The sequence below is a fragment of the Nymphaea colorata genome, chromosome 9 (assembly GCF_008831285.2).
Source record: "Nymphaea colorata isolate Beijing-Zhang1983 chromosome 9, ASM883128v2, whole genome shotgun sequence".
In the NCBI taxonomy this organism is placed as follows: domain Eukaryota; kingdom Viridiplantae; phylum Streptophyta; class Magnoliopsida; order Nymphaeales; family Nymphaeaceae; genus Nymphaea; species Nymphaea colorata.
In genome coordinates this window covers 14,435,333-14,460,729 of record NC_045146.1, presented here as the reverse complement: position 1 = coordinate 14,460,729, position 25,397 = coordinate 14,435,333, and the positions used below count along the sequence as shown (strand labels likewise).

Here is a 25,397-nt window from a genome sequence, read left to right as displayed (position 1 = left end):
AGTTGGTGAAAACTGCGATCTGGTCGTCTTCTCTTTTATCAGAAATGTGAACCGTGCATAATAAAGTGGAGGCCACGAAAATGTTTCAGAATTATGTCGTTTTGCGTATCTAATAGTACAGATCCAATCTATATAAATGTTAATTTTAGAACAATCAAGCATTTAAATTACCCAATCACGATAACGCAGGTTTTTTTTTAACAATTTTCATACAGGCGCATAACCAGCACAAGTGATAGGCACCTAGGTGAAAACCAGGCTGAAAGGCTCGAAGCCTACAACCTAGGTTTCACAACTTCAGACTGTTCCGAACAAGAGCAAAGGCCCGGCGCATCATATAATCTACTTGGCTCTAAGATCACTGGCCCCAGGGAACATCTCTACCTGGAAGAGAAAAAGAAAGGAAACAGAAACAAAAGAATGGTTGTCAATGATCTGAAAATTCTGCCACTCGTCCCCGAACAATTGACTGAAAAAAATCTGAGAAAATTCTCATATGAAAACTCCTGATGGGAGAAAGTTTTAGAGTGAGAGTCTTGCTTCTTCCAAAGTAACATACATTTTCTGCAAACATGGGAAAGAACCCAATACAGAATTCAGTTTCCGGCTTCAGATACGACCTCGCTGGCAATCCTATCTCCCCCAGAATATAAACGGCAATGTTTATGGTGAGTATTGATCACTTTTCCTGCAACAGAATGTCACCATCACTTTTCCTGCAACAGAGTCACAAACCCAATGCATGTGTGAAGCCATGTGGAAAACAAGACAGAGAAAAGGGGCCTGTGATTTTAATTCAGCTAAACTACAGTAATTATAATATCTCCTGGAGTATAAGGGGACCATTTATTGGTAGTGGTGGCACCCAAATGCCTTTGATTCAGTAACAAAAAGCTAGTTGTGCCATCTGCAAATATCCAGCCAGGCCGGATATGTGAGTGTAATTTCATCAATTTAAGCAACTACAACCACTGCAGGATGAGCCCTTGCTGTAGAGCATTTCAGTAACCCTTGGCAAATTCCCATGGAACACATGCCACCAGATTTAGTATAACCAAAATCAAGGAACTATCCAACAGCTCAGCCAACCTGCGCTAGAGAGGCACTAATTATTCTAATATAAGAAACTGGATAAATGGGGCAAATTGGTTATTCAATCCAGTTGAACAGCCAGTCCCAGAAATTGGATTTGCATTCCTATACTGTACTAGATCGTACATGAAGCTTGTTCCCTTACCATGGTGGTATAAAACCATGTCTGATAACAGCATATTCAAATGCTTTCATTCGCTCTCCTCGAGAAAAACCATTGCGGTCATAGGATGAAATTTCATGGATTTTCTGTCTGATGCACGTCTTGACAAGCTCTTCACCAACACGTTTCGCAGCTTCCTGTAGACAGCAGACAAAGAGACTAATCCATTACTAGCATGAAAGACCACTGCTGTACAAGTTTACATTTTCTCAAACTGAATAATGAATTCTATGTTTGCTCAATTGTTCATGCCTCTAGTTGGATAAAAAATTAAAAACCACAAGGAAAAAAAAAATCTATTGTAGGAAGAGCAACACATAAGTAATGATGAATCTCCAAAACCGCTAATTTAAGCATGCTTAGGCAACCAGGTTACAGTAAGTTAGTTATCAGAGTCAACAAAGAGTAGCTACTTTTCTTGGAAAACATAAGATAAGTGATAAGAAGCCCTAGATACAGCAGAGACTACTACTCTATGCAGAGACATAACAACAAAAACAAATGCCGAAACCAAGTACTTAAGAGAAAGTATTGATTCAACCGAGCCAAATACAATCCACATTCAAAATAAAACACAAGCCCAAGACCAATAACTAGTCCAATTTTTCTGATTCTCTGGTTAAGTTTCCGTTAAGTGCCACAAAGAGACAGTAGCCATCTATAGGTATGCTTTTTTTTTTTTTTCCTATTTGAACGATCTGATATCTTAACAGTTTAAAAAAGAAAAGGTTCAAAGTGCAGCTTCTCATTCTAGCAAGTAGATGATCACTGAAAAGATTTATGAGGGAACACACAAGCAGTAACTCTCCATGAGTTAGGCAAAGGATGTATGTCCCACCAACTACAAAGTTCCAGCTAAAACATTGTCAAACTGTCATAGCAAATATCATAGCTTTGGGAAGGAAAGGTAACTAAGCAAACAAAGTGACACAGAGTGGACTAAGGCTCGCTTGATACCAAATCCCAGGTCTGCAATACACTATACAGGCCAACCGTCGAGACTTCAGTGCAGGTAATTATATGACAGCAACAAATCTAAAACCCCGACAAGATGGAGCACCTTTGCATAGATGTTCAAGGGTGACAATCGCCGAAGAAGGCATGTATACATCCCCTCCCTAGCTTGATCACATATTGCACCATTTTATTTAGTTGTAGTTAGCTGGATAACTGTTTATATTTAAAATTGACTATGGTTTTCCAATAGGAGGGATCGTTGATTTCTTTGTTGCTTCTTTGCCTTCATGTTTTGTTACTTTACTAGTGTCTTATTTCCCTTAGTTTGGTTAACTAATTGAAGTTTCTCAAATCCTTCTTCATCTTCAGTTCAAGTTGATTGCAGAGTTTAACATCGATAGTCCCATTTGCTGCATCACAAGGTTATAGACTTGAAGGAGGGGTTGACAACAAAAGAAGTAACTCAATCAAAACATCTGATTGGTAAGCATTCAGTCATCTCCCATGCAATACCACCAATATGTGCATAGGTTAAATAGTTTATGCAAGAATGCAGCAAAGTACTTACCATGGTGCTGCAAGTGCCTTTGTCATGACTCTCACGCATAGACTTTTGTAAGGTGCTTCCACAAAATAAACATTTTTTATTTTGATCATCAACCAGCACAGCGTACAACTGCTTTCCAGAACAGAAAACAGAAAGCCGTGGTCTTCTGGATGTGCCATTGAACTTGCAAAAACAGCTGACATGTTAATGACAATATTGCGTTAATCATGCACAACGAAATAATGATTGTTACTCCAACAGATAGCGTTATACAAGGATAAGAAAAGATAAACAGTTTAGTGTCAGAAAAAGAGTGAAAAAACGACCCAAGAACTTGACAGCCTTGAAGGAAGATTTCACATAATTTGCATGGCGTCGAATACTAACAAGCAACTTGCCCTCCCAATCTTAAGGAGCCAAAATTTTCTGAAATATCATTCACGAGATATTCCAGCTTTACACAAAATTTACACAATAATAAGATAGATAACTCAATGACATTTTCTCCCAAAAAAAAAAGGGAACCTTGACAAGCATGAGCTACAAGACAAGATGCGAAGGTGTTAGAATCAACAAATGGCATCTATACAGGAGAGAATAACGAACAGGTAACGGTACTATTGCTATCCACTAAATTCACCGACTGAAATTTGAAGGCGAGAAAAAAGACCAATAGCATGAGAAAAAGGCCTAGACGTCAATCATCTTACAGAAACTGTACCCATGTACTATAAATTTGATGCGCTATCATGAAATAGAAACTGAGAAAGGTACTTGTTCTTTCTTCTCATATAACGACAGCAATGAGAATCATTAAGGTAGAACCTTTCTTGAAGAGGAGAGATTATGTGCGCGTGCATTCAAGACCATTTGCATTCTTTCTTGCAACGAGAGAAAGATATATTGTACCTTCCTTTGCAACCTTCGATTCCTGACTTTTGGGCTCACCTGTCGAGCTCTTTCTCTCGCTTCAATATGAAGTGGTAGCCAAGAGATTTCTGCAAAGCAACACGTTTAGAATTTTAGTTCAGGATAAAACTAAGGGGTGAAGACACTTAAGACACAAATTAGAACAGGAGAATAGCAGTCCTACAACGATGATGATGAGCAGCAGAAATGATAAAGCAAGCATTACTTGGTTGTAGGCGAACGCTGCAAAATAAGGATGCGGTGGAGACATTTCCAAACGGTGATAGAGGGACACCGCCAAAAGTAGAGCAAGGAGATTGTGACGCAAGAGAGAGCATTTTAAAAACCACCACTTCGCTGTTGCTGCCTCGGAAGCTATGTTCTAAGTCGCGTCCTGCGATCAAATAAGGAAAACTAAGGTCCCTTCTGCTAATTAATCATTATGCTTATTAGGTTTGCTTCTTCATCCGTTCCCCAGAAAAGGAAGACCCACTAATAGGTTTATACTCACCCGTCTCTCTCCCACTAATAGGTTTATCCTCACCCTTCTCTCTCTCAGACATGAGACACATAGAGATACACAAAACCTCATACTGAAGATACCCTTTTTACCTTAAGAGCAAAACTACTCTAGACACACTCCAAAAGTTCCAAGCACAAAATATATGAATTTCAAGAGGCAAACAAATGCATTCCCAAATCAACTTCATCACCAAGGAGAAGAAAAGGCATCACCTTCTCGCAATTAGGAGAGAAACACCCAAAGAAGGAAGCTGGTAGAGGGGACGGAGTCACGAAGGTCCTTCTCTCAGAGAGAGAGAGAGAGAGAGAGAGAGAGAGAGGCTGTGGATTTTGGCTTTGGCGGGTGAAGCGCAACCTCACCGGGATATTGAGCTTTGGGCGGAGGAGGTCAGGAGAGCGGGCCAGCAGAAAACTCCTTCCCGGTCCTAGCGTTAGACCAGTCAGCCTTCCCAGACATAGCTGGGAAAATAAGAACCATGGTGGAACTGTTAACTGGAGCCAAGTTCGGTAATTAATCAATTCTTAAATCCAAAGTGAATTCGATTAGAGCATGTAGCTTATATTGTTTTGGATTCGACAAGAACATCAAAGAATCACTGTTCACATGCGAGAGTGAAGTTTATAAGCGTAGTTACGTTCTGAAACAAGTTTACTGTTATTTAATTATATATGACTTATCAAGTTGACCAAACTTTACCACTCTAGAAAGTTCAACCCAATCAGCATCTGGATTACAGTAACTCGATAACGAATGGATCTGCATTGTTACCAGTTTTGAATCGATCTTGTTGTCAACCGGGAATCAGCCATTCAACAGAGTCGGTTAAAGTTTATCGTTATATTCATAAAAAAATAATAAGAAATATCATAAATATTTTTAAAATTATAAAAAAAAAAAGTGTGAGAAGTGGTACCGATTTGCAACTGATTCCATTGAAATCAACCAATCCGGGTCCGAATTTTATGACACTGGTCCCTGCGCCTTTTGATGAAAAAGTCACTTCATCGGCCAACAAGTAGTATACATGAAAAATTTGGAGGTGGTTGGCAACATTATGTTATTGTTCTACAAACCTGCCTAAAAATGGGATACATTTATTCTCTCATAAATTTGCCTCAATGATCATAATATGCTCATAAAACATTGTAATACAATGTTTCATGAACATACTCTAATCATTAAACAAATTCAGAGAACAGTTACAAGTTTTTTTTATTGACAAACGATCCGACCCTTTTGGGGTAGTTTGGTAGCATAATACTTTGAGAATAACAACAATGTGTTACTGTTGTATCTACTTTAAAAAGTGGGACAAATTCATAAAACACTTTTTTTAAGTGTCTAATAAACCTATCAATTTTTGAGTTAGATACATCATGTAGTAGCATAATGTTATTGTTTCCAAACTGCCTCTTAAAATACAATTTTAATGTTCTTAATATTTTATTATTTGCATCATAACGCCATGTTTGATGGCGCTCAGTAGATTTAAAAACGTTTAATTTTAGAACCAAATATTTCATATTTAGGGGTCATCAAAACCCATGTTTGATGATTTACTGAGGGAGTCTTCGCTATCTCTTTTGGCCGCCCTCCAGCCATGGTTGAAGGTCTTCATTTACTTCCCTTTTATCTCTCTCACCCTTTTAATCAAACAAGCTACGAGTGTCTTTAAGAACAGGTGGGTGTCCTATATCGGCTTCTATCAAAATTTTAAAATTATAATTTTTATTCTTGTAATATATATATATATATTATTTTAAAAATATTTTAAAATTGTTGACACAACTTATTTTACTATTTTTTTTTAAAAATAATTCTAATATTTTAATATAATAATTAATTTTAAAATTCAGATACCGGGGGCAGAGTAATTTATACTAGCTACAGTCTTCCCGTGATGTCCGGCTTGAAGAAGGGTTCTCGGTCGATTCCAAGTACGAAGGCAACGGAGGGAAGCAGATGCCGGAAGCCCGCCTTCCACGAGCTTTTCAAACATAGAAAGAGCGGGAGAGAGAAAGAGATGAACCCATCGACACGCGGCGACGGCAATGGCGGTGAGGGTAAAGGCGAAGGCGAAGGAGATGGAGGGAATCGGGTAGCAGAGATCGTGGTGCCGGCGGATCGCTTGGAGAAGCATGCGGTCTTCAACCTCTTGAAAGAAATAATCGGCTTCCTCCTCTACGTCCATCACCAGATCCCTTCGTACGCGTCTCAATCTCTCTCTTTGTCATTCTGATCGAACCAATGCTGGTCTGTTGATTTGGGACGAAAGGCTACTTTTTTCGCCTCCCACTGTATAACTGTCCACTAGTGGGGAGATTTTGACTACCACGATTTTGATTCTGAGTGAGGAGACATGATTACCTGGATCCTAGATGATGATGTTTCTGTTCTAGGGTTTTTCTAATTTAACTAGAAAGTGCCACATTTTCCTGACGTTCAATTTAAGATTGCGGATTCCATTTTCTCTTTAAGAGTGCTCATTCTAAAGACCTCTGCAAGGAAGTTAAATATTTAATTATGATTTCTTTCAGTTCTTCATATTTATCAATTTCTTCAGCACATTGTGCTGTAACGTAATGTGTGGGCGATGAAAGAAGACTGTAGATGAGTACTTGCAGACTCATTCTTGAATGGCACCAAACAAGGTTCTCTTTTTTATTTTTTTGGGTCTCTCTAGTTAAGCTCATGTTAGTTTAAGTAGATGGTAAGTTTGTTATTATTGTACGGTGCTTCTCAGATTGTCAACTTGAAGGTACAACGTGGCAAGTGACTTTGTCACTCCAGACTACCCTGTTCTCTTCGAAACTCATATATTATCATCATCGAAGCCAGATTGCGTGATTGCTCGAACGAGGTATCCAATCAGAGATTCAGATGTCTTTTTACGCCTGTTTAAGGGCTAGAATACCACGTCATAAGAATCTGGCTTAGAGGACGGAGGGAGCCTTGATGGGAGAATTACGAAAGAATATCCAATGATTGTGACTAAGATTTCAAGGAAAAGAAAAAGAAACCGGCATAGCATAGTCTGCGTATGCTTGGGATCTACAAGCATACTGTAACCTCTTGTTTCACCAAAATTTAAGACCTTTTGTGGTGAATTTAGGAATGTTCAATGGATTAAAATGTCCAAAACATCTTCAAGTTTCAAAATGGTGGAATTCTTGATTAGTAGCTGCTTTCCGTAAAAGAATATTTGTCCTTCTAAGGAAAAACAATTAAATGGTCTCGAAAAATGTATTTTAAAATTAAATTGAAAATGAAGCTTTCTCATGGATACATTCTCAAAGCAGCACGGTTTTTATGATATATGCATTACTCTAAATATACACCCTTTGAAGGGATGATGCATTTTCTCAGAAATTGAGTTGCAATAGTGGAGCTAAACTTGTTTCAAATGATTGAAATGCCTTCAGGAAGCAGCAGTAGTTTGAAAAATATAAGCCAGCTTTGGGTCGAATAACTAAAAACGATAGCTTATTTTCAAAAATGGTATTTTATTTTTGTTCCTTCCATATAAAATGGACCGGTTTACATCAAAAGAAAAAACAAGTGCAAATTCCACCTCTTCCGATGATATTGTCATCATCTCAATCAGAAGACCGCCAACATATATGTAAAGGATCCAAAGTGAGACTGCAACATCCACTGATTCCACTCTGTTCTTGCTACCTTCATACCCATAGCACAAACCATCCAACTGGTGAGTGGTGAATCCCGTGGAGCTGTCACTTTGCATCTAATAAATAATGAACAATTATTATGAGAGAATGAATTTATCAGTTAATATTTGACTGTTTCTTACATGTCTAATGTATTAATTTTGTGAATTCCCTAGTTCAAAGTTCAGACTTATCAATTCTCAAATTGCTGTCTCAGTTCACGTCTTTCTTCCCACTGATCATCTCAAACTTATATTGCAATTTGCTTTCATCCCACTGAAGGCCTCAAACTGTAATGCATTCCCACTGATCATCTCAAATGCAATTTTCTTTCATCCCACTGGTGGCCTCAAACTGTAATGCACTTTCCTTTTGAGCATCATAGAATCATTACTTTTGAAAGGGGTTAAATGTTAAACTGTGTGTTAGCTTTTCACTTTTTTTTTTTTTGCAATAACTAAGGATTGCCAATTTGCCATGCAATCTTCTGTTTCCAAGATATTCTGCATGCCTTCCTCCAAATAGAGGCTGTGAAATGTGGATGTTGCTTGGCATCAATGCCAATTGGTCCAAAAGTCATGTTCTTATTCAGTGTGCAGTGATATTAGGTCATTCTCCACTAAGATAGACATCTCTCCTTACGCATCATGAGTCCATTTTGTGCAAAAACAGGCGAGAATTGCATTTTGTTTTATGCTGTCAGCATCTTATTTTGCAAAACTTTTGGCAGGGTTTTGCAGCATATGGAAATGGAGTTTGAGGAACTCCAAACTGAATGCAAAAGCCTGGTGCGCATAATTTATAAAGAAGATGGCTTCTCTGAATTAGGTTCCATTCGTTTTAGTTTCCTTGTGTTAAAGTGGTCTCATTTCTAGGAGGATTCAGTCTCCACGAAGGGGGAAACAAGAACATCTTTGAACAGAAAGCATTATGGGAAACTAAGAGAGGTGAAACGGGGAATCAGGAGGTGGGAGAAGTTGATGAACAGTGTAAACAGCCTATTGTCTGCACTTCAGCTCTGGCTTGATGAAATTCTTGAAGTCCATGAAGTGATCCTTATTCTGGGAGCAAGTCCTCTTAGGCCTTTGCATGTCTACAAGATGTGCTTTTCACATGGAAAACTTGCCTGTGGAGGAGGTACAGATTGTAAAGGTGTTGATAAAAGTAGAAAACTTGCTGATATTCTTTCCAGAAAGGTATTTTTGTTCACTTTGGTCTTTAACCTAAGCGACATCTTTACTCAACATACTCTGAGAAAGTGCTCTTTTTCGGCTATTCAGGCAATTCGGGCACTGGTTGCAGTTGGTGCAGGTGGCATTTCTTATTCAGGTTATCTCCAACAAAAATCTGGCTGGTATATGAATTATAGGTGGAAGATTCATCCAGGTATATTTCTCCATTACCGTACGTTTCTTTGATACCTGTAGGTCCAATGAAATTTTTCGTTCTAGTCAAAGCCCCAGTTTCTGTCAGTATGCCTCTCCAGTTTCTTCCACGACGTGACTTTAAGTACAGCAAAAAGGTAACGTGCGAATGGTACTTTTATCTTATATAAATGGGTTTCTTGATTTTGCTAATGTTACATCATTAACATGATATAAGCACTGAGGGTTGCAGGCTTGTAGCATTTAATTTATTTTTTTCAATTTTTTATTTTAGATTCTACCTTTTAGATTAAATATTAAACATGGGACACGGAATCAGTATGTGGATGCCTCGGAGCAGCTATCCGAAACCGCCTTCTCAGCAGATGCATTAGATGACCCGAATGAAATGATCTGGTACGCGATATTATCCTTATGTGTGGATCATATTTCTGCCTTCACTGCAACAGGAACGACATTTATGAGAAACCGTGGATTTGATTTTTCCCATACAATCGAAGTCAAACAAGATAGAAGTAGAGAGTTACCAATTTATCCTTATAAAAACTGGGAGAAGAATTTTCCATAGCATGTTCTTGTGGACTATTACTAGAATAGTATACTCCCGAAGCCTCCATGGAATGTTATAAAGCTTATAATGCGTTTTATGATCGTGTAAGATAACTATAATGCTTTCTGTTCTGGCAGGTTCCAGTGCAAACATACCGTCAAGGGGGTGGATTGTGGCATGTCCATGATTGATGCATGAAGAGCTATAAGGAAAAAATTGGCCGTCTTGCCACCAAGTAGCTTTCCTTTGATGCCTCTAGCGGGTGGCATCTGTGATTACTAGACCATCCAGGCAAGGACTCTCTTTGCAAGTACCTTCTGCATATCTGAACTTGGATAGGTTGCAATAGCACTAAATTCACGTATGTTGAACAACTGGGGCGTTGTAACAGCAAACTTCAGTTGTCTTTCTGCTTTCCACCAAGCTTGTATAGACAGTAGACTGCAGTAAATGGGCATGAAAAGGTTAAAAATATGACTAATTTGAAGTGAAACATGTGCAATTGATGTTGATCCGATCGCCATTCTTTCACAGTGAAGGAGTATTCCATGAATTGGATCTTGTACACTTGATTCATATGGTTTCATAAATAGGTGTTTTGGATTGTGTTGTTTCACATTGATGTACATTTCTAAAATCTAAGAATCAAGATAATTGAAGCAAAAAGTTACAACGTAAAGCATTTTGAAGCATTAATCCATGGTATGGTGGGAAAAAATATAAAACCCTTGAAAATGCATACGCTATAGCATCATATCTTTGTAGCAGTAAAATTTGATAGAATCTATCGTGTGATGGGAAGAAATGTAAACCCTTGAAAATTCATACACTATAGGCCTTGACTATTACAAACGTGGCAACTATGACTAATCTCGGGATCTCATTTTCTCAGAATTGGGTTCCGCAGCTTGCACATCCTGAGGTGAGAAATGGAAGTTGAATTGCACCACCCTGAGTGCAATTCAAGTTTGCCTTCAGAATAGGGTGGTGTGCGTCCCACTCCACCGACTCAGTATTTTTTTTTTTTTTTACCAACTTTCGTTGGTGATTGTTCCATTTAAGTAATGAGAAAGTTTAAGCTTTCTTTCTAGCTGAGAATTTTCCCATCGGTTTAGGCTGAACCAAACGATCCCCCAGTATTCGATGCGAAGAGAGTAAAAAGTCGGGTCGAGGATGTCAGAATCGCCCGATTCGATTCGGTGGTCAATTCAAGGGTGTCACTTGTTACCTTTTATTTTTAAATATCTTAAATTCTTTTGTATTTTTTTGTTAATATGTTTTTTATTTTTAAGAAATAGTTTTTTAATAGTGTTGGCTTATTCAAAACCGATTCAAGTTCTATATCGGGGAATCCCCGACAGGCGACGCTTCACTGTCAGCGTCACATGCTGCCTGTAACTTGCTTGGTTCAACGTTTGCTTGTTGGGGTCATTTTTAGAAATGGGAATTGGCAATTGACAAACTGCCAAATTCAGAATTTCATTTTAGTTCTTATATCGCACCAAGGCGGTCAATTTTAAAGGGGTTTGTGTTACAAAACTCTTGGACACTGTCATGCATTACTCTCAGAAATTGTAAAAATATTGCGGCAATAGTATGTTATTAGAAATCTTTTGCACACATACACGGCCCTTAAATTCATGCACTTCTCTACCGTTTTCCCACGAATCTAGTAACATGAATGAATGAGAAATATAAAAAGGCGATATATTTATTGGATTTTTTTTTTATATTTTTCAAATCAAGGGTGATCACCGCGTCGGTGCATAAAATCTCTTCCGACTTTTTTTGGCATTCACATCCATATGCCTTAAAACAAGAACAAAATTTAGCCGACACTGCCGACAGGCATTATCATTCAATAATCTTAAGTTATTAACTGTTAGATTCTTGGAAAGAAAAAAACTCTGGACTTTACGTCAAGGCAGCCGGTAGACATCATAATTTAAAATATACGTTTGCATACTTCTTAAGAAAGAGGGATAAAAGGTAGAAAAACAATTGGACGTCGGCTGTGAATATAAGAACACGAGGATTTCAGGGTTTATATTGTTATGCAAGTTTGAGTGAAAGGTATGTATCATTTTCGTACATGTATGTTTCAGTTTTCCTATATTATATTATTAATTTCTTTTGTCTAGAGTTTTCATCCTCTCATTTTACTTTTATGAGTTAAATTAGAGGGTAGAGTAATGTACTGAACTAACACTTGTTTTCTTTTTTTCCTTTTCTTTTTCTCCCCCAGTTATGGATATGGCGTGGGAAAGAAGATGACCGAGTGGCCGGCTTTCTGGCAGCTTTAGTTTGAAGAAAAGCTCCCCTCCCCTCCCCTCGTCGGTTAAACTGTCCAAATTATCGAATAACCGTGAAAGAAAAGTAAGAGGAAAAGGAAAATCAGTCTGCTGGAAAGGAGAAAAAGGAAGTTGGTAAGGCACACAGGGTTGTGGTGCGCGTGGAATAGTCCTGCAATTGCATTTCAGAGATCTGGGCTCAAGCCATCGTCTCCTCTTGCCGATCCTCATTCCTTCTAGCTACAATGACGGCAAAGGGATCCACGTTTGTGTCTACCCTTCTGGCTTCTCATCTGCTGCTGCTGCTGCTTCTGCCCTGGTCGGCCCGAGCCGATGGTAAAAATTTTCCCTCGTTTCTTCTCCCTCGTTGTGTTTGTTTTACAGTGCTTCTATCCTTTTCTTTCCGGCGGTCGCCTCCCTTCGAGCTCCACTTTTCACATTTGCTGAATGAATAATCATAATGCTATTAATGCGCGCTTTCAATCGAGGCTCTTTCTCTATGTCAAAAACTAGATATCGAAGTCTCGTGGAAATGCGACCTTTACAGGTGCTTTGGGGAGCTCTCCTTAGCCTCCATGTGGATTTGGTATTTTAAGAAGGGGCTGTCATGGGTTTGGCTCCTTAAAAATTGGTCTTCCTACCGAGATTTGATGCCAAGCTGTCAAATGTAGGGCGAGATTTGAACTGGTTTAGCCGTGACCGTTGTCGTTTCCTTTTTCCATTTGTTGATCCATAGCAGACTAATGAATCGGCCAAATGTCGAAGGTCAGATCAATGGAAGTATGGTCAGGGATGTACTTCCTACATTTGATGAAACCTTTAGGAGAAGAGCACTTGCATTGTTGACTCATTTTACTTTCTCAAGACTTATGGCTTTGCTTGTAAAATCTACATATGTTCTGTTGAACTTTTTTTTTTTTTGACAAAGAAGGTTGAAACTAAATCTCGATAGAAAGATCTGTATAGCTATGTTTGAGTTGTTCCTACTTTTTTCTACTAAAGAAGAACTTTGATTCCGGTTGTTCTTTCAAGGCAGTCCCTTTCTGTCATGACCCTCATTCTCGATTGGCAAGTTAAGGAATAATCCCCCGAGATTCAAGCACAAGGTTGCGAATTGTGATGGTCCAACTTAACCAACCCCGTATTGATACTGTTAATCTTGCTGTCTTCCCTTGTGAAGATGTCGAAGGATGCAATGCGGGCGTTTTTTTTTTCTCCTGGTAGCTGCTTCATCACAATTAAAAAGTACATCCTGTTTTCCAGTTACAGTGGATATTGGTAAGATGAATGATCCTGGTTCCAGTGACAAGACAGCTGGGAGTATGTTTCTTTCGTTTAATTATTTGCGTGGAAAATTTGGGGTGATTGGAAACACTACCACTTAAAAAACTAGTGAGCATTACGATTCTGATAGTACTTAATAGACTGAGTGTTGTATCTCTCATGCCAACTGTAACAGCTCAGGTAAAATTGATCCAAACTCCCTGTATGACAGGTTTCCGACACGCCCTCATTGCTGCCTTTGGTTTTTGCACACAACAAGGCTAAGAACCGTGGATAGCGTGAACTATGGCAGAATCCTTCCTACTCAGCCTAAACCTGTCCCGAGTGCGCTGGCTTTGGTTTTGCCCTCAACAAGGCTAAGAACCGTGACTAGTGTATATTACGGCGGAAATCCTTCCTAACCGAAAAACAGAAGACGTCCTATAACAGGTGGAAGATGTGTCCTCACTCTCACCGCTTTCAACTTGCACAAGCATGATGGGATTGTTTGCTTTTTTAGTTAAGATAGAGAAGGGATTCATAGGCAATAATGTTTATTTTAATTGACAAATATTTTCAGCCTAGGCTCCATTCCTTTCTAAGAGCTATTCCACTAATATCAACGGTATCTGGACTCTGCAGGCATGTCTCAGTAAATCATGTACATTTCTTCCGTAAATTGATTATCCAATAAACACAGACATCAAAACCACCATGCTTTTGCTCTCTCATGTAGAATTGCTGAAACCATAACTTCGCTGCCTTGGCATTTTTCATGTTTGTTTTTGCCCCATACTCCCCCTTTCTGTTATTGAGGCTTTACCTAATATTTTGTCATTTTCTTCGGTGAAATGAACGATTATGTAACATATATTTAAGACAATTTTTCGACCGTGCTCTATCATAGGACTTTGCTTGCAAGCATGTATGTTTGCGTAATGTCCTCTTTCTTATTTGGGTCCTTTTCCTCGCATAGAATGCATAAGGTTGACAACTATATCGGTACTTTGTCATTGTCTCAGTTGAATGTATTGCTGTGTTATGTGAACTTATCCCGCCAAAGGGTCAATTTGCGTGAGGATCTAATATGTTTTTACAAAAATTTCTACAGGGGCTAAAATAAAATTTTGCAAACATTAGCTGGTGAAATTAATTTTTCAAAATTTCAGGTGGGGAGGCCTTGGCCCTTGCTGCCCCAGGTCGGGTCTGCCTCTGCTTGCTATGGCAAGCCTGTCTGGCCTCCCAATGCAAGCACTTCAATTTACATGAGTTCTGCTGCGACGGACCTACTTCTTTTCAGAGTCCGTCAGCTTGAAATGATTACAATATAGATTTACCAATTAAGTGTTGACTGCTCAGATACCCTGCTATTTCTTCTGTATCACTATATAGTGTTTACTTTTCAGATGTTGGTGGAGATGATAAACTTCTTCAAAGTATTAATGAGTACCGGAAATCCTTGAACCTAACAACTCTTTCAAGGAATGCAAATGCGGCATGCTTTGCAGACCAAATGGCCCAGCAATTCAAGAGCCAGTCATGCACCAACACGACTGGATCGGATACTGTTCCTGGCACTGAGACACAGCTATCAAACTATCCTGATCTTCTAGCCAACTGTCATCTAAATATATCCAATACTCGAGATGGGGTTGTAATGCCAGCTTGTGTTCCAGGCCTGGTTCCTGCTGTTGTCCTTTCAAACTTCACAAAATCGCAGTACTCGGAGTATCTGAATGACACCAAGTACATTGGTGCTGGAATTGCTTCAGAAAATGACTGGATTGTTGTTGTACTAAGCACTGATACATCTGCAGGAAGTTTTGAGGCGGATACTTCAGGCTCATTAATGCATCACAAGCGAATTCTCTCACACCCTTTTTTAGCCATGCTCTTAGGCCTTCTGTTGTTTACGCTGTGTTGAAGTGAACCCATGTATCTGTTCTGTAGCAGAAGCAATTCCCAGCTTGTTGCTGTATCTGACTATGTTTGCCTGGCATGAAGCATGGACACCATTGATGGTCCAAAATTAGACTTTTTGACATTCGGATAAATTTACCTTTGGTTCTTTGATTTTGTAACATTTTCATTTTCTAAGGGAGACGCTACCTTTGCCACATGGATGTACTCGATCCAACTGGTATTTTTGCTTTCTTTTGCTTTTTGTGTCTCTTTTCCCATCAGTTTTCTGGCGTTGCAGCGCAGCTAGTATGTTGCACCGTGAAATGCAATAGAATAAAAAAATTAATATTGCAACGTTCTTTTTATATACTACAAGACGCAAGCAATATCTCCATTCTGTTTTATACGTTAGAAATTATAGGGGAAGTCCTTGCTTTTTTGGTTTTCTCAAGAATTCCTTTATGTTGCGACGTGTCAGTGGCCTGAGCGGCTGATTCCGAAATCGTAATCTCCTCCAAGTCGCGAACGGTACTTGGTGGTTGAACAGGGTTTCTAATTCTCTCTAAAAGTCCTGGAGTATCGTCTAAAAGGCTCGCTCTCTTTCTCTGCCTCTCAGCAGGCCACCAATAACAGTTTCGCTTTTTCGGTGTGAAAGAAGCATCGACACCAGGATGCACTTCAATTTGCTCATTGTACCATGGAATAGGCTAAGAACAAACAGTGCATATGAGTCGACTCGACGCTTAGTGCTATTTTATGGTAGATAGCCATGGTCGAATGCCACATAGTTGTAACCTTAGGTCTAGCAGCAATTCAAGTTCAAGAATATGCTTTTGGTTCGAATATCTTATGGGGAGGAACTGCGTTGCAGCCATGATGGCTATGGCCGTGTAATTGGAGCCAGAAAACGCCGCGGCCTCTCAGATGGCCAATCAATGACACCGAATGTTCCCCTCTCGTTCGCTTTCTCTCAGAGACATACCCAGCCGCACGGTTGAGCATACACTGACGTTGTTCCTGCATGTCATGCCAAGAACCCCCCTGTTGGCATTAAAGCCGGGACGACATCGACGTGTCTGTGCTAATGAACGGCGACCAGGACTCGTTGATCTCTCAACTCATCTCCTATGTGTGCACAGCCAATCACATGGCAGATCTAGACATAAGTATGAAGATGTTTAACACGTAAGGACCCCACGGGATCCGCAGCTCAATGGCTGTTCCGTCGTTGATACCCATCAGTAGCTTTTGTCAATGTCTCCTGATACAGAAACCAACAAAACTGTATGATCTTTCCACAAAAAATTGTGGTTGGTCTGAACGCGCGCGCGCGAGAGAGAGATAACGCCCACTGAGGGAAAATGCATGAGAGGCAGGGATTTAAAGCTAGGAGGAGAGCAGAAGAGCTCTCCCCCGGGAGCCGCTGGAGAGCAGCTACGCTGACGTGCGCCTAAATCTTCTACTTCTGCTTCTCTGCCCGGCTTCCCTCCCTCCCCACCAAGCCTAGGGGGAGATTACTAAGATGGCCTCCTCCTTCTGGGCCTATAGCCTTGTCAACCCCTCTGCCGCCGACGGATTGCATAAAGGAAGCTCGGGCTTGGCGGCCCGAGATTCCGAGTTGATGACTAAATCCATGAAGCCCCTTCTCCTCCGTCGTGCACCTCCGGCCAAGGCCGTCCACCAGCCAAGATTGACCACGCTCTGCACGTCACTGAACACTCCCACCATGGCCTCTGAGGTTCAGGTCAGCTAACTCTGCTCAGATGCATGTAAGTGTGTGCATGTAGTGCAGTGACCGACCATAAGACCAGATGCTGTGAAGGTGGTCTTCATATACTTAGTTGCGTAACATTACGCACCCTTTGTGCTTATTGCTCAAAAGACCAGCACATCAAAGGAACCAGTGAAGGTAGTTTAGAGGGCTTCAGCTCCAAAGTTGAATGTCAATGTCTTTTCATCTCAGAGTCTAACCTCTGGCCGCGCAACAACAAACGTATAAAGCCATCAAATCCATGGGAATCGAGACGATCGTCACTTGTCTCCAGAGATCCAAAAGAACTAAAAGCGGAAAAAGAAACAACAGAACTTTTGGAAGGCGCACTTACTTAGGAAAATAGTTCTAGGGGAGTAGAAGACGCGGAACAGCAAGAGACAGGAAACGAACGTATGTATTAGTCCAGAAATGCCTACTATTCAAGGCTTCAAGCTAACCTTGTCGCCTTGTTGCAGATGTGCTTTAAGTCCATGCTATAATGGCAATTGTGTAGGTGGCACGAGTCCTTTTTGTAATACCAGTGCAGCAGTCTAGTATAGGCGTCAAGTCACATGATCCATTCAGGTGAACCGTGCTGCGACCACCGACTGCAGTCAGTCGATCTCTCACTGAGGTCAAATCAGATCAATCCTATTGCATCCGAAACTGCGCTGCTCTAGTTGGATGGAATGCTACATAGAGCTATCCTAAATGAAATGCTCAGCCTCAATCCCTCCACTGCCCAGTTCGTGTTGTCCTTCACAGAGCTCGTAAACGGAACCAGACCTAACCTTCTTCACATTGCATCAACGGTCTTATTTAGGTCAGACCGTTTGCAGTACTGGATCCTGTCATAGGACAAGAACAGGGTAAAAGAAAGTTGAGCGCAGATTACATTCGGCATGGTAACAGTTACCTTACGTACGCGCCTGCATGCTTCTGTTTTTGTGTTTTGCAGCTGAAGGATATGGAAATGGAAAAGAGGAATCCACGTACAGTCGTGGCCGTTATCCTAGGAGGAGGAGCTGGAACTCGGCTCTTCCCACTCACTAAAAGAAGAGCAAAGCCCGCTGTAATGCATTCTCTCTCTCTTCTCTCCCGACAAATTTTTGCAGCTGACGCGGACGAATATGATTTGGTTTAGGTGCCCATAGGAGGTGCATACAGGCTAATCGATGTGCCAATGAGCAACTGCATAAACAGTGGAATTAACAAGGTTTACATTCTCACGCAATTCAACTCAGCATCACTAAACAGGCACCTTGGCCGTGCTTACAACTTTGGAAATGGAGTCAATTTTGGAGATGGATTTGTTGAGGTGATTCTTCTGCATTTCTCGTTCTCTTTTCCTTTAATTTTCCTGATCGCTTAGGGATTCTATAATCCTGCATAATCTTCTTCTCGTTGCTGTGCTCTTCCAAGAAATATTCGGAATTCTTTATCTTTACCCGTCGAATGCCTCTAGGTGAGGTACGTCAGAGTAAACAGGAAAGCTAGTGAATGGAAGCCAAGCAAACCCTCAATAACGAAATTTTCATGACCACCAAGTAGAGATATTAACGAGTGTTTACTGAAGAACCTTCTGATATCTAAATCCCAACAGCTGTCTGAGGCCCCCATTGACTATGAAAACCAAGTGCAGCAAGAAGACCACCAGATTAATCTATTTAACTACTGGTTGCAGTTATAGCATTATAGGACATCTATATTTCCTCACATGCAATCACCATTTCACCAATACACACATTTGGATAAAGTTGCACGGGGAACAAATTGAGCTGGCCATATGTTCACATCAACGGGACATTAGCAACATGGTGCATTACAACATTAATGGAAACTGTAGAATTAACCTACATCAAAGCGTACGCGATAACAGATACCTCACCGGATCAGCTTTCTTATTCAACCTGAAGTTCACATCAACTAAGGAAAGTTTCCTGTTTCATGCTAGCCAGGTCTTAGCAGCTACTCAGACACCCGGAGAGGCAGGAATGAGGTGGTTCCAGGGGACCGCCGATGCTGTGCGCCAGTTTCATTGGCTTTTTGAGGTATGCAGTATTAGATTACCTTTCCTGTGACATGAAAGTAGTACCTAATAATTTCTTTCATGCATTTCTGTGGTATTACGTATAATATTCAGCTTTTCGTATCACCAGGATTAGATGATAGTCTCTTCTTGTAACAAATCAAAAGGCTCAACATGAAACAACCCCCTACCCAAAAAAAAAAAAAAATAAAGAAAAAAAAATGAGAAGGAAAAGAACTTGAACCAAGTAAAAACAGCCCATCACTGTGTGGAGTAGATGAAACTTCGTTGTTGAGAAGGGAATTTATTTGGACATCTATCTGGACATAATGAATGGTTCGAGATATGCTACCTTTTCCCGTAGGTTGGCTCAGGGCAATTGACCTACCCAAAGAAAATTTGCACGAGGTTATGTATTTTCCTATAAGTTCTAAACTGTGATTTGCTACACCAATTTTTTTTAATTCTTCTGCAGGATGCTAGAGGAAAGGAAATTGAGGACGTCCTTATTCTCTCTGGAGATCACCTTTACCGCATGGACTACATGGACTTTGTTCAGGTAAGGCAAAGCGCAAAGAGTGTTGCTGCACAAAATTTTGATGTTAGATAACTCGCAAGACAAGTATAATAAAATCGTTGCATGTTCCACTTTATCCACAGAATCATCGGCAGAGTGGTGCTGACATTACAATATCATGCCTGCCTATGGATGACAGGTATATTTCATCTTCAAATATTGAAAGATGAATCAATGAGAGACTTTTGAGATAGGTTAGGAAGTGCTGTCTGGAATGTTTGACCACTTAAGTTGTTTTTTTTTTCCTCATATAAACCCTGGTTACTTATTGTATGACAAAATTCATGTTTACATTTAATAAACTCCAGCTTAAATGATATATATGCATCCATGCCCAGGTAGCAGACATGCAAACATACAAATAGACGTGTAGACATCCATGCTCCTGACTGGATGTAGCTTTGCTTTAGGTTTGACCAACATAGAATGATTTTTGATGAAGTAGTACTCTATACACCAGATCAAAACATTGCATACATGAATATCAGCACAGGCATGCCGGAGAGCACACTTGCATGATTATCTTTTTCTTTTTGTGGCCAAGATTAGTACTTTGCACTATCTATAAGATAATACGTCTACAAGCTTTCACAATACAAGATTGTTTTCCACCATATAGCAAGTTTTCAACATTTTGATTCAGGTTTAACATCTAAGGAACTATATAAAAAATAAAGATCTTGAAACTTCTCTAACCACATGCATCATGAAGGACAAGAATAGCAAGCTTCAACGTGCATCAATATTTACTGGCTTCTGCAATAAACTATCAGCATTTACTCTACTTCTGGTTGTGCATAACATTCTCTATGAGTAACGGAAATTTCCTTAGTCTTGTCCACATGTTTTAGACTTTCAGGCATTTATTCATGTCGATATAAAATCTCCGAGTCTTTTTCTTATTCAATAACTGGATCAACCTAGAATTCATAGAACACTTCTTACATTTGCAGTCGAGCATCTGACTTTGGTCTAATGAAAATTGATGGCAAAGGAAGAGTAATTGCATTCAGTGAAAAGCCCAGAGGAGAAGAACTGAAAGCAATGGTAATGGCCTTCTTGACACAACCAGGTCAAACTGGATTGTGTCAGACCTTACATAAATTTTATAGATATTTGAATTGAAATCTCATGATTTTCAGGAGGTGGACACAACAGTTTTGGGATTACCAAGAGAGGAGGCCAAAAACAAACCTTACATTGCATCCATGGGAGTTTATGTCTTTAAAAAGGAGATACTTCTAAATCTTTTAAGGTAAGATCATGGTAAGCTTAGTTAGTCCAATCCTTTTAATGCAGACAAGGATTAGAAAGTTTCCCTCTTTGTCTGTCTCTTAGATTGGTCACTCTCTATGCTCAGGTGTAATGTCCAAAAACGCAACATTTAAGTGGCCAGAAGGCATGAAGTGGACTGAAGATAGTAATTATGGAACTTATCAACTTATTGTAGGACGAACAAAAGTTTTACTGGATGAAGCAAATCGACTTTTAATTCATGTTTTGGAAGTATATTAAGTTCCCTTCAGAACATCCATTGAGATCTCAGATCCTATGGTGAACCTCAAGAAAAGATATTGTTATTAGGTGTTGGTTTCCCTAAGTGAACCATCATATGGAGAAACCCTTCTAGGATACTTCACTTTTCACTGATGGGAACAGGGATCTACATTTGCCTATTATTCAGAGTGATAACTGACATGTACGTACACGCTACACATGTTGATTAGGGGTCAAGGCAGATATAGCTCAGAAGGGGCACAGACCCCCCTTGACTTTACTCAAAATTAATTTAAGTATAATATAAGTTGTTTGTTTGGTCCCCTTATTGATTTACATGTAAGGGCACTCCGTCACTCAAAATTTTACCTCTGCAGGACATTCATGCTGCAAAGTGAGCATCTGAGTGCAAATCCCGTTGACCTAGAGCCAAAAGGCCAAAAACCAAATACTGTTCCTGTGCTTGATCAGCACCTCAGCCAAATGCGTAAGCTTAAACTGGAAAATGATAGATGACAAGGATCTTTCTCTTCCTATATTAGTAGAAAACATTCTATGGCTATATTCCATCCTTGCATATGGATGAAGTACCCTTACCAACAAACTATCAAAGCGTTGTGTGTTATCACTATCATTTGTAGTGTATGAAATGGAGACTAAGAAAAATAAGCTAGAAGCAACATGCTTGGCCAACTTGTTACACAACTTAATGTACATCCAGTAGTCAGGCTACTAAAAGCCATTTTCAAGAGACATAATATTTATATGGAAGGCATATTTTCTCAAAATGCTTCAAAAGGAAACAACTTCCAAGTGGAGTGGGGTGCTCAATCCTACAACCCGCAGGCCCATATCAGCATGTTTTTTTTCTCAGACAAATCTTTCAAAATTTTGGCACTTAATAGGTTTTGTCTAGTTTCAAGTGAATACATCAGTTTTGCTAAATTGGGCTGCAGATAGATCAGATCTGGGACCTCTAAATAGTTTAGGGGTGAGGTTATAACTAAATATGGTTTGATAGAATCTGATAAGACCCTTAAACCAGATCATGCCATTTATAGCCCTATTGCTAACATGTTGGTCATTTCCGTCATTAAGATGCTGTTCAATGTAGAGAGTTTTTTTCTCTTGTAGTTTTCCGTAGTATGCATGTAACTGTTTTTTTTTTTGGGTTACTGAATGTCATAAAGATATGTTCACGCTCCCTAAAATAAAAAATCTACTTAGCAATATTAAGATAGGAGGATTAAGTATATATTCCTGCTGAACTCAGATGGCGCTTTCCCACTGCAAATGACTTTGGTTCCGAAATTATACCAGCATCAGCAAGAGAGTTTTTCATCAAGGTTGGTATTACAGTTCATAAGTTGCCGGCACAATGCTTTCACATCTTCGTATAATCTGCTTGGTTATTATCAACAGTCCTCCTCACATTCATCTAGATAATCTTGGAAATGAATTGAACAGGAACTGTTCTTGCAAAAAGTTTTGCAATCCATATTGGATTTCCTCAAGTTTTAGATTGATCACTAATTTTCAAGCTTCCACATTCTCAGAAAATGCACGATTCACTTGGACAGACGATGTATGAAACTGTGAATTTCACAAGTATCTTGATGGCTGAATGTAGTGTTTCTTACGAAGAACATTAGATGTGTTCTTGGCCTTATATCCAATATCATTCATCAGTTCTAAAGCAAAATCAGCACTGTCATGATCTTCAGAAACGACTCCCATAGGATGTGAAGAGACAACTTTGGATCCTTTTCAACCATTTCGTGAATGTTCTTATAATAGGAATCAAAATGTATATCCTCATATCAGTTCCTCCCTGAAATTGGAATCAAAGTGTAGATCCTCCGATTTGGTCCATTCATTTTTCTGTTGATTTTTTCGAGGATTCTCAACACATGAAAGAATAGAAAATATGGAGTTAATATGATTCACATTATCCTAGCATACTCTGATCAACCTGACCCCAAATCACAGCCCTAGCTCCAACACATGCTAGGAAAGTTGCCAATGATTTTGGCTTCAGCTGTAAATTTAATCATTAAAAGAAACACATTCAGTTTGATTAGCCATTACCTGCCCAATTCTAGGAACATTTGAGATGAGATTTGTCAGCTGAAAACTACGGAATTTTTTTTTTCTTGGGAACCAACATGGAGTAAATAAAATGGAGTACGTGACACAGTTCGCATGCCAAATTTGACGTACACGTTCTGATCATTACAGGCTTATCTATTTAATGATTATTGGGAAGACATTGGAACGATCAAGTCCTTCTTTGAAGCAAATCTTGCCCTTACAGCTCACGTAAGTATCGACTGTAGTCAAGTCCTCAAATTGTTGGTTCCCATGCTATGAACTTACTGCTTTGTCCTTTTAACAGAATTGATGTCTCATGATGATATAGCATTGTAACATTGGTTTCCATTTTTGAACATGATGCGCAGCTCTAAATATCTATATTGGGTTCGATATCTTTAAAATAATTTGTCCTGATATGTACTTGCAACTCATGCGTCTGAGTTCTTGACAGCCCCCAGCGTTCAGTTTTTATGATGCACAAAAGCCAATGTATACATCTCCCAGAAACTTACCACCAACAAAAGTTGATAATTGCAAGGTCAGTTGTATTCTGTATTTTCAAATTTGACACATAAATTACCGCATTTTTCTTAAGATCGGTGTGAATGCTTGTCTGACAGAAGTTTCTCAATTGCAAGCAGCACTTCTCTTCAGCCAGTGCAAGAGGGTTCGCTGTACTTGTAGACCACGAAATCATAGATCATATAACCTGTTCAACTTCCTGCAAATCTCTACGGGCTCTTAATAGCATGTGTAGATTGAAAATGTCATGCTCCTCGAAAGGAGTTCCTTGAATTCCTATTTGTTCCTTATTGAACTGAAAATTCTGAAATACTTCTGCTCCTTTTCTGGACATGGCTGCTCTGTCTTTGCCATTAATACTGAACTTGTGGACCTGTTGCAGATTGTTGATTCGATTGTATCCCACGGGAGTTTCCTAGACCATTGCCTTGTGGAACACTCAGTTGTTGGAATCCGGTCAAGGATAAACTCCAATGTCCAACTAAAGGTTCCTTTCATGGATACTATTGCTTTAGCTGTTTCTTAGTTTTCCAGCATGCTACTCTTTCAAGAGTACAAGTTGGCTACCTGTGACAACTATCCTAGGTTAAGCACAAGTGCTTCAGTAGGCTCTCGTTAACAGATTTTACATATTCTGAACAACTTGCTTCTTCAAAAAGTACGAATAAAAAGATGCGAGGATAACGTGCAGGACACAGTGATGCTTGGAGCTGATTATTATGAAACTGATGTTGAAATATCTTCACTGCTGGCTGAAGGAAGAGTTCCAATTGGAATTGGCGAAAACACAAAAATCAGGTAAACTCAAAGAAAATTTGAAATTCAAGCATATTACCGATCCAACAAGTTCTGAACTTTTTCTTGCAAATGCCTTGCAGGAACTGTATAATTGATAAAAATGCCAGAATTGGGAAGAATGTCACAATTATGAACTCTGAGGTTTGCTCTCGTCACATCTTCATGAAAATATCAGCAAAATTATGTTGAATGAGCGAGTGAGAACGAGCGAACTAAATCGGCGGGATCTCTACCACCGACCTAAAAAGCTCAATAGCATATTTTGTAGTGGCCCAAGTCACAAAAGAATTCAGGTCTGGTGTGTTTGGGTTCTGCCTGGTAACACTGCGAGAATAAAGAGCAAGTAGCACCATCATATTTAGAGAAAATGTGAAAGCAACACTTGTCTAACTTCTTCATTTTATGTGCCGATCCACAATTGCTGCTGTCGCGTGGATGAAGGGAATTCAAGAGGCAGATAGATCGTCAGAAGGATTTTATATTAGATCCGGGATTACAATCATCTTGAAGAATTCAACGATCAAGGACGGATTTGTCATATGACGCTCATCCCTCACACACTGTTTTGTTCGGCGCATGTCAAATTATCAGAGGTCAAGAAATTAGCCAAAGGAAAATTGTAAAGGTTCAAATTTCTGCTACAGTTTATATGGCACTTGGCATGACAGTCAATTCATGTGTCAGTATAGAGGAGGAGGAGCTAAGTACTTGATTCGGTTCATTTCATGTATGGATTCCTGTTATTTACATGCCAAGTAAAAAATCAGCCGACCCCTTATAACCCGAATTCTCAACATATTCAGCTTGGCCACATCTTCAATTTAAGATATCGCGTCAGCAAAGACAAAGGAGCACTTATGACTTTAGAATTGTCTCT

At 39.6% G+C, this 25,397-nt stretch overlaps 4 protein-coding genes across 8 annotated transcripts; 3 read left to right on the top strand and 1 right to left on the bottom strand.

Annotated features, from left to right (window-relative positions):
* Positions 1–40: 40 nt before the first annotated feature.
* On the bottom strand, positions 41–4,633 carry LOC116259836 (uncharacterized). 4 transcript variants are annotated; one of them, XR_007574226.1, is made up of 7 exons: positions 4,404–4,633; positions 3,895–4,062; positions 3,669–3,757; positions 2,781–2,942; positions 1,238–1,392; positions 560–688; positions 41–384 (listed from the first exon to the last, which is right to left on the bottom strand). XR_007574226.1 is itself a non-coding variant. In XM_031637784.2 (6 exons), the coding sequence occupies exons 2-6, from the start codon at positions 4,004–4,006 to the stop codon at positions 680–682; spliced, it is 555 nt and encodes a 184-aa protein (XP_031493644.1). In that variant the 5' UTR covers positions 4,007–4,062; positions 4,404–4,633; the 3' UTR covers positions 410–679. The 4 variants fall into 4 exon arrangements, 2 of the variants coding, with proteins under 2 accessions (XP_031493644.1, XP_049935463.1); XR_007574225.1 differs by having other exon boundaries at positions 44–384; positions 560–716; XM_031637784.2 differs by lacking the exon at positions 41–384 and having other exon boundaries at positions 410–716.
* A 1,442-nt stretch (positions 4,634–6,075) lies between these two features.
* Positions 6,076–12,176, top strand: LOC116261031 (uncharacterized). Of its 2 annotated transcripts, XR_004174231.2 has the most exons (8): positions 6,076–6,396; positions 8,590–8,647; positions 8,735–9,055; positions 9,140–9,188; positions 9,287–9,381; positions 9,519–9,640; positions 9,932–10,085; positions 12,040–12,176. XR_004174231.2 is itself a non-coding variant. In XM_031639606.2 (7 exons), the coding sequence occupies exons 1-7, from the start codon at positions 6,092–6,094 to the stop codon at positions 9,990–9,992; spliced, it is 1,011 nt and encodes a 336-aa protein (XP_031495466.2). In that variant the 5' UTR covers positions 6,076–6,091; the 3' UTR covers positions 9,993–10,410. The 2 variants fall into 2 exon arrangements, 1 of the variants encoding a protein (XP_031495466.2); XM_031639606.2 differs by lacking the exon at positions 12,040–12,176 and having other exon boundaries at positions 9,932–10,410.
* A 108-nt stretch (positions 12,177–12,284) lies between these two features.
* LOC116261032 (uncharacterized GPI-anchored protein At3g06035-like) lies at positions 12,285–15,478 on the top strand. The gene is made up of 2 exons (XM_031639607.2): positions 12,285–12,421; positions 14,755–15,478. Exons 1-2 carry the CDS (start codon positions 12,331–12,333, stop codon positions 15,270–15,272), a joined length of 609 nt encoding a protein of 202 aa, XP_031495467.1. The 5' UTR covers positions 12,285–12,330; the 3' UTR covers positions 15,273–15,478.
* Positions 15,479–16,582: 1,104 nt separating this feature from the next.
* LOC116260203 (glucose-1-phosphate adenylyltransferase large subunit 3, chloroplastic/amyloplastic) lies at positions 16,583–25,246 on the top strand. Its single transcript, XM_031638353.2, has 15 exons — positions 16,583–16,994; positions 17,962–18,075; positions 18,148–18,321; positions 18,962–19,054; positions 19,508–19,591; positions 19,693–19,748; positions 20,563–20,656; positions 20,752–20,864; positions 22,380–22,452; positions 23,345–23,425; positions 23,652–23,738; positions 24,105–24,209; positions 24,414–24,520; positions 24,601–24,661; positions 24,962–25,246. The coding sequence occupies exons 1-15, from the start codon at positions 16,773–16,775 to the stop codon at positions 25,061–25,063; spliced, it is 1,566 nt and encodes a 521-aa protein (XP_031494213.1). The 5' UTR covers positions 16,583–16,772; the 3' UTR covers positions 25,064–25,246.
* The last annotated feature ends 151 nt before the right edge of the window (positions 25,247–25,397 follow it).

Bases quoted from the DNA above. Each gene is read 5' to 3' on its own strand.
- LOC116261032 (XM_031639607.2), top strand. From the start codon at position 12,331: ATGACGGCAAAGGGATCCACGTTTGTGTCTACCCTTCTGGCTTCTCAT. The intron at 12,422-14,754 runs GTAAAAATTTTC...TTTACTTTTCAG, and splicing joins CTGGTCGGCCCGAGCCGATG to ATGTTGGTGGAGATGATAAA.
- LOC116261031 (XM_031639606.2), top strand. From the start codon at position 6,092: ATGTCCGGCTTGAAGAAGGGTTCTCGGTCGATTCCAAGTACGAAGGCA. The intron at 8,648-8,734 runs GTGCGCATAATT...TCTCATTTCTAG, and splicing joins AAACTGAATGCAAAAGCCTG to GAGGATTCAGTCTCCACGAA. The intron at 9,056-9,139 runs GTATTTTTGTTC...TCGGCTATTCAG, and splicing joins CTGATATTCTTTCCAGAAAG to GCAATTCGGGCACTGGTTGC.
- LOC116259836 (XM_031637784.2), bottom strand. From the start codon at position 4,006: ATGCTCTCTCTTGCGTCACAATCTCCTTGCTCTACTTTTGGCGGTGTC. The intron at 2,943-3,668 runs GTACAATATATC...TGTTTTTGCAAG, and splicing joins ATCGAAGGTTGCAAAGGAAG to TTCAATGGCACATCCAGAAG. The intron at 1,393-2,780 runs GTAAGTACTTTG...TGCTGTCTACAG, and splicing joins AAGGCACTTGCAGCACCATG to GAAGCTGCGAAACGTGTTGG.
- LOC116260203 (XM_031638353.2), top strand. From the start codon at position 16,773: ATGGCCTCCTCCTTCTGGGCCTATAGCCTTGTCAACCCCTCTGCCGCC. The intron at 18,076-18,147 runs GTAATGCATTCT...GATTTGGTTTAG, and splicing joins AAAGAAGAGCAAAGCCCGCT to GTGCCCATAGGAGGTGCATA. The intron at 24,662-24,961 runs GTTTGCTCTCGT...GCGTGGATGAAG, and splicing joins TCACAATTATGAACTCTGAG to GGAATTCAAGAGGCAGATAG.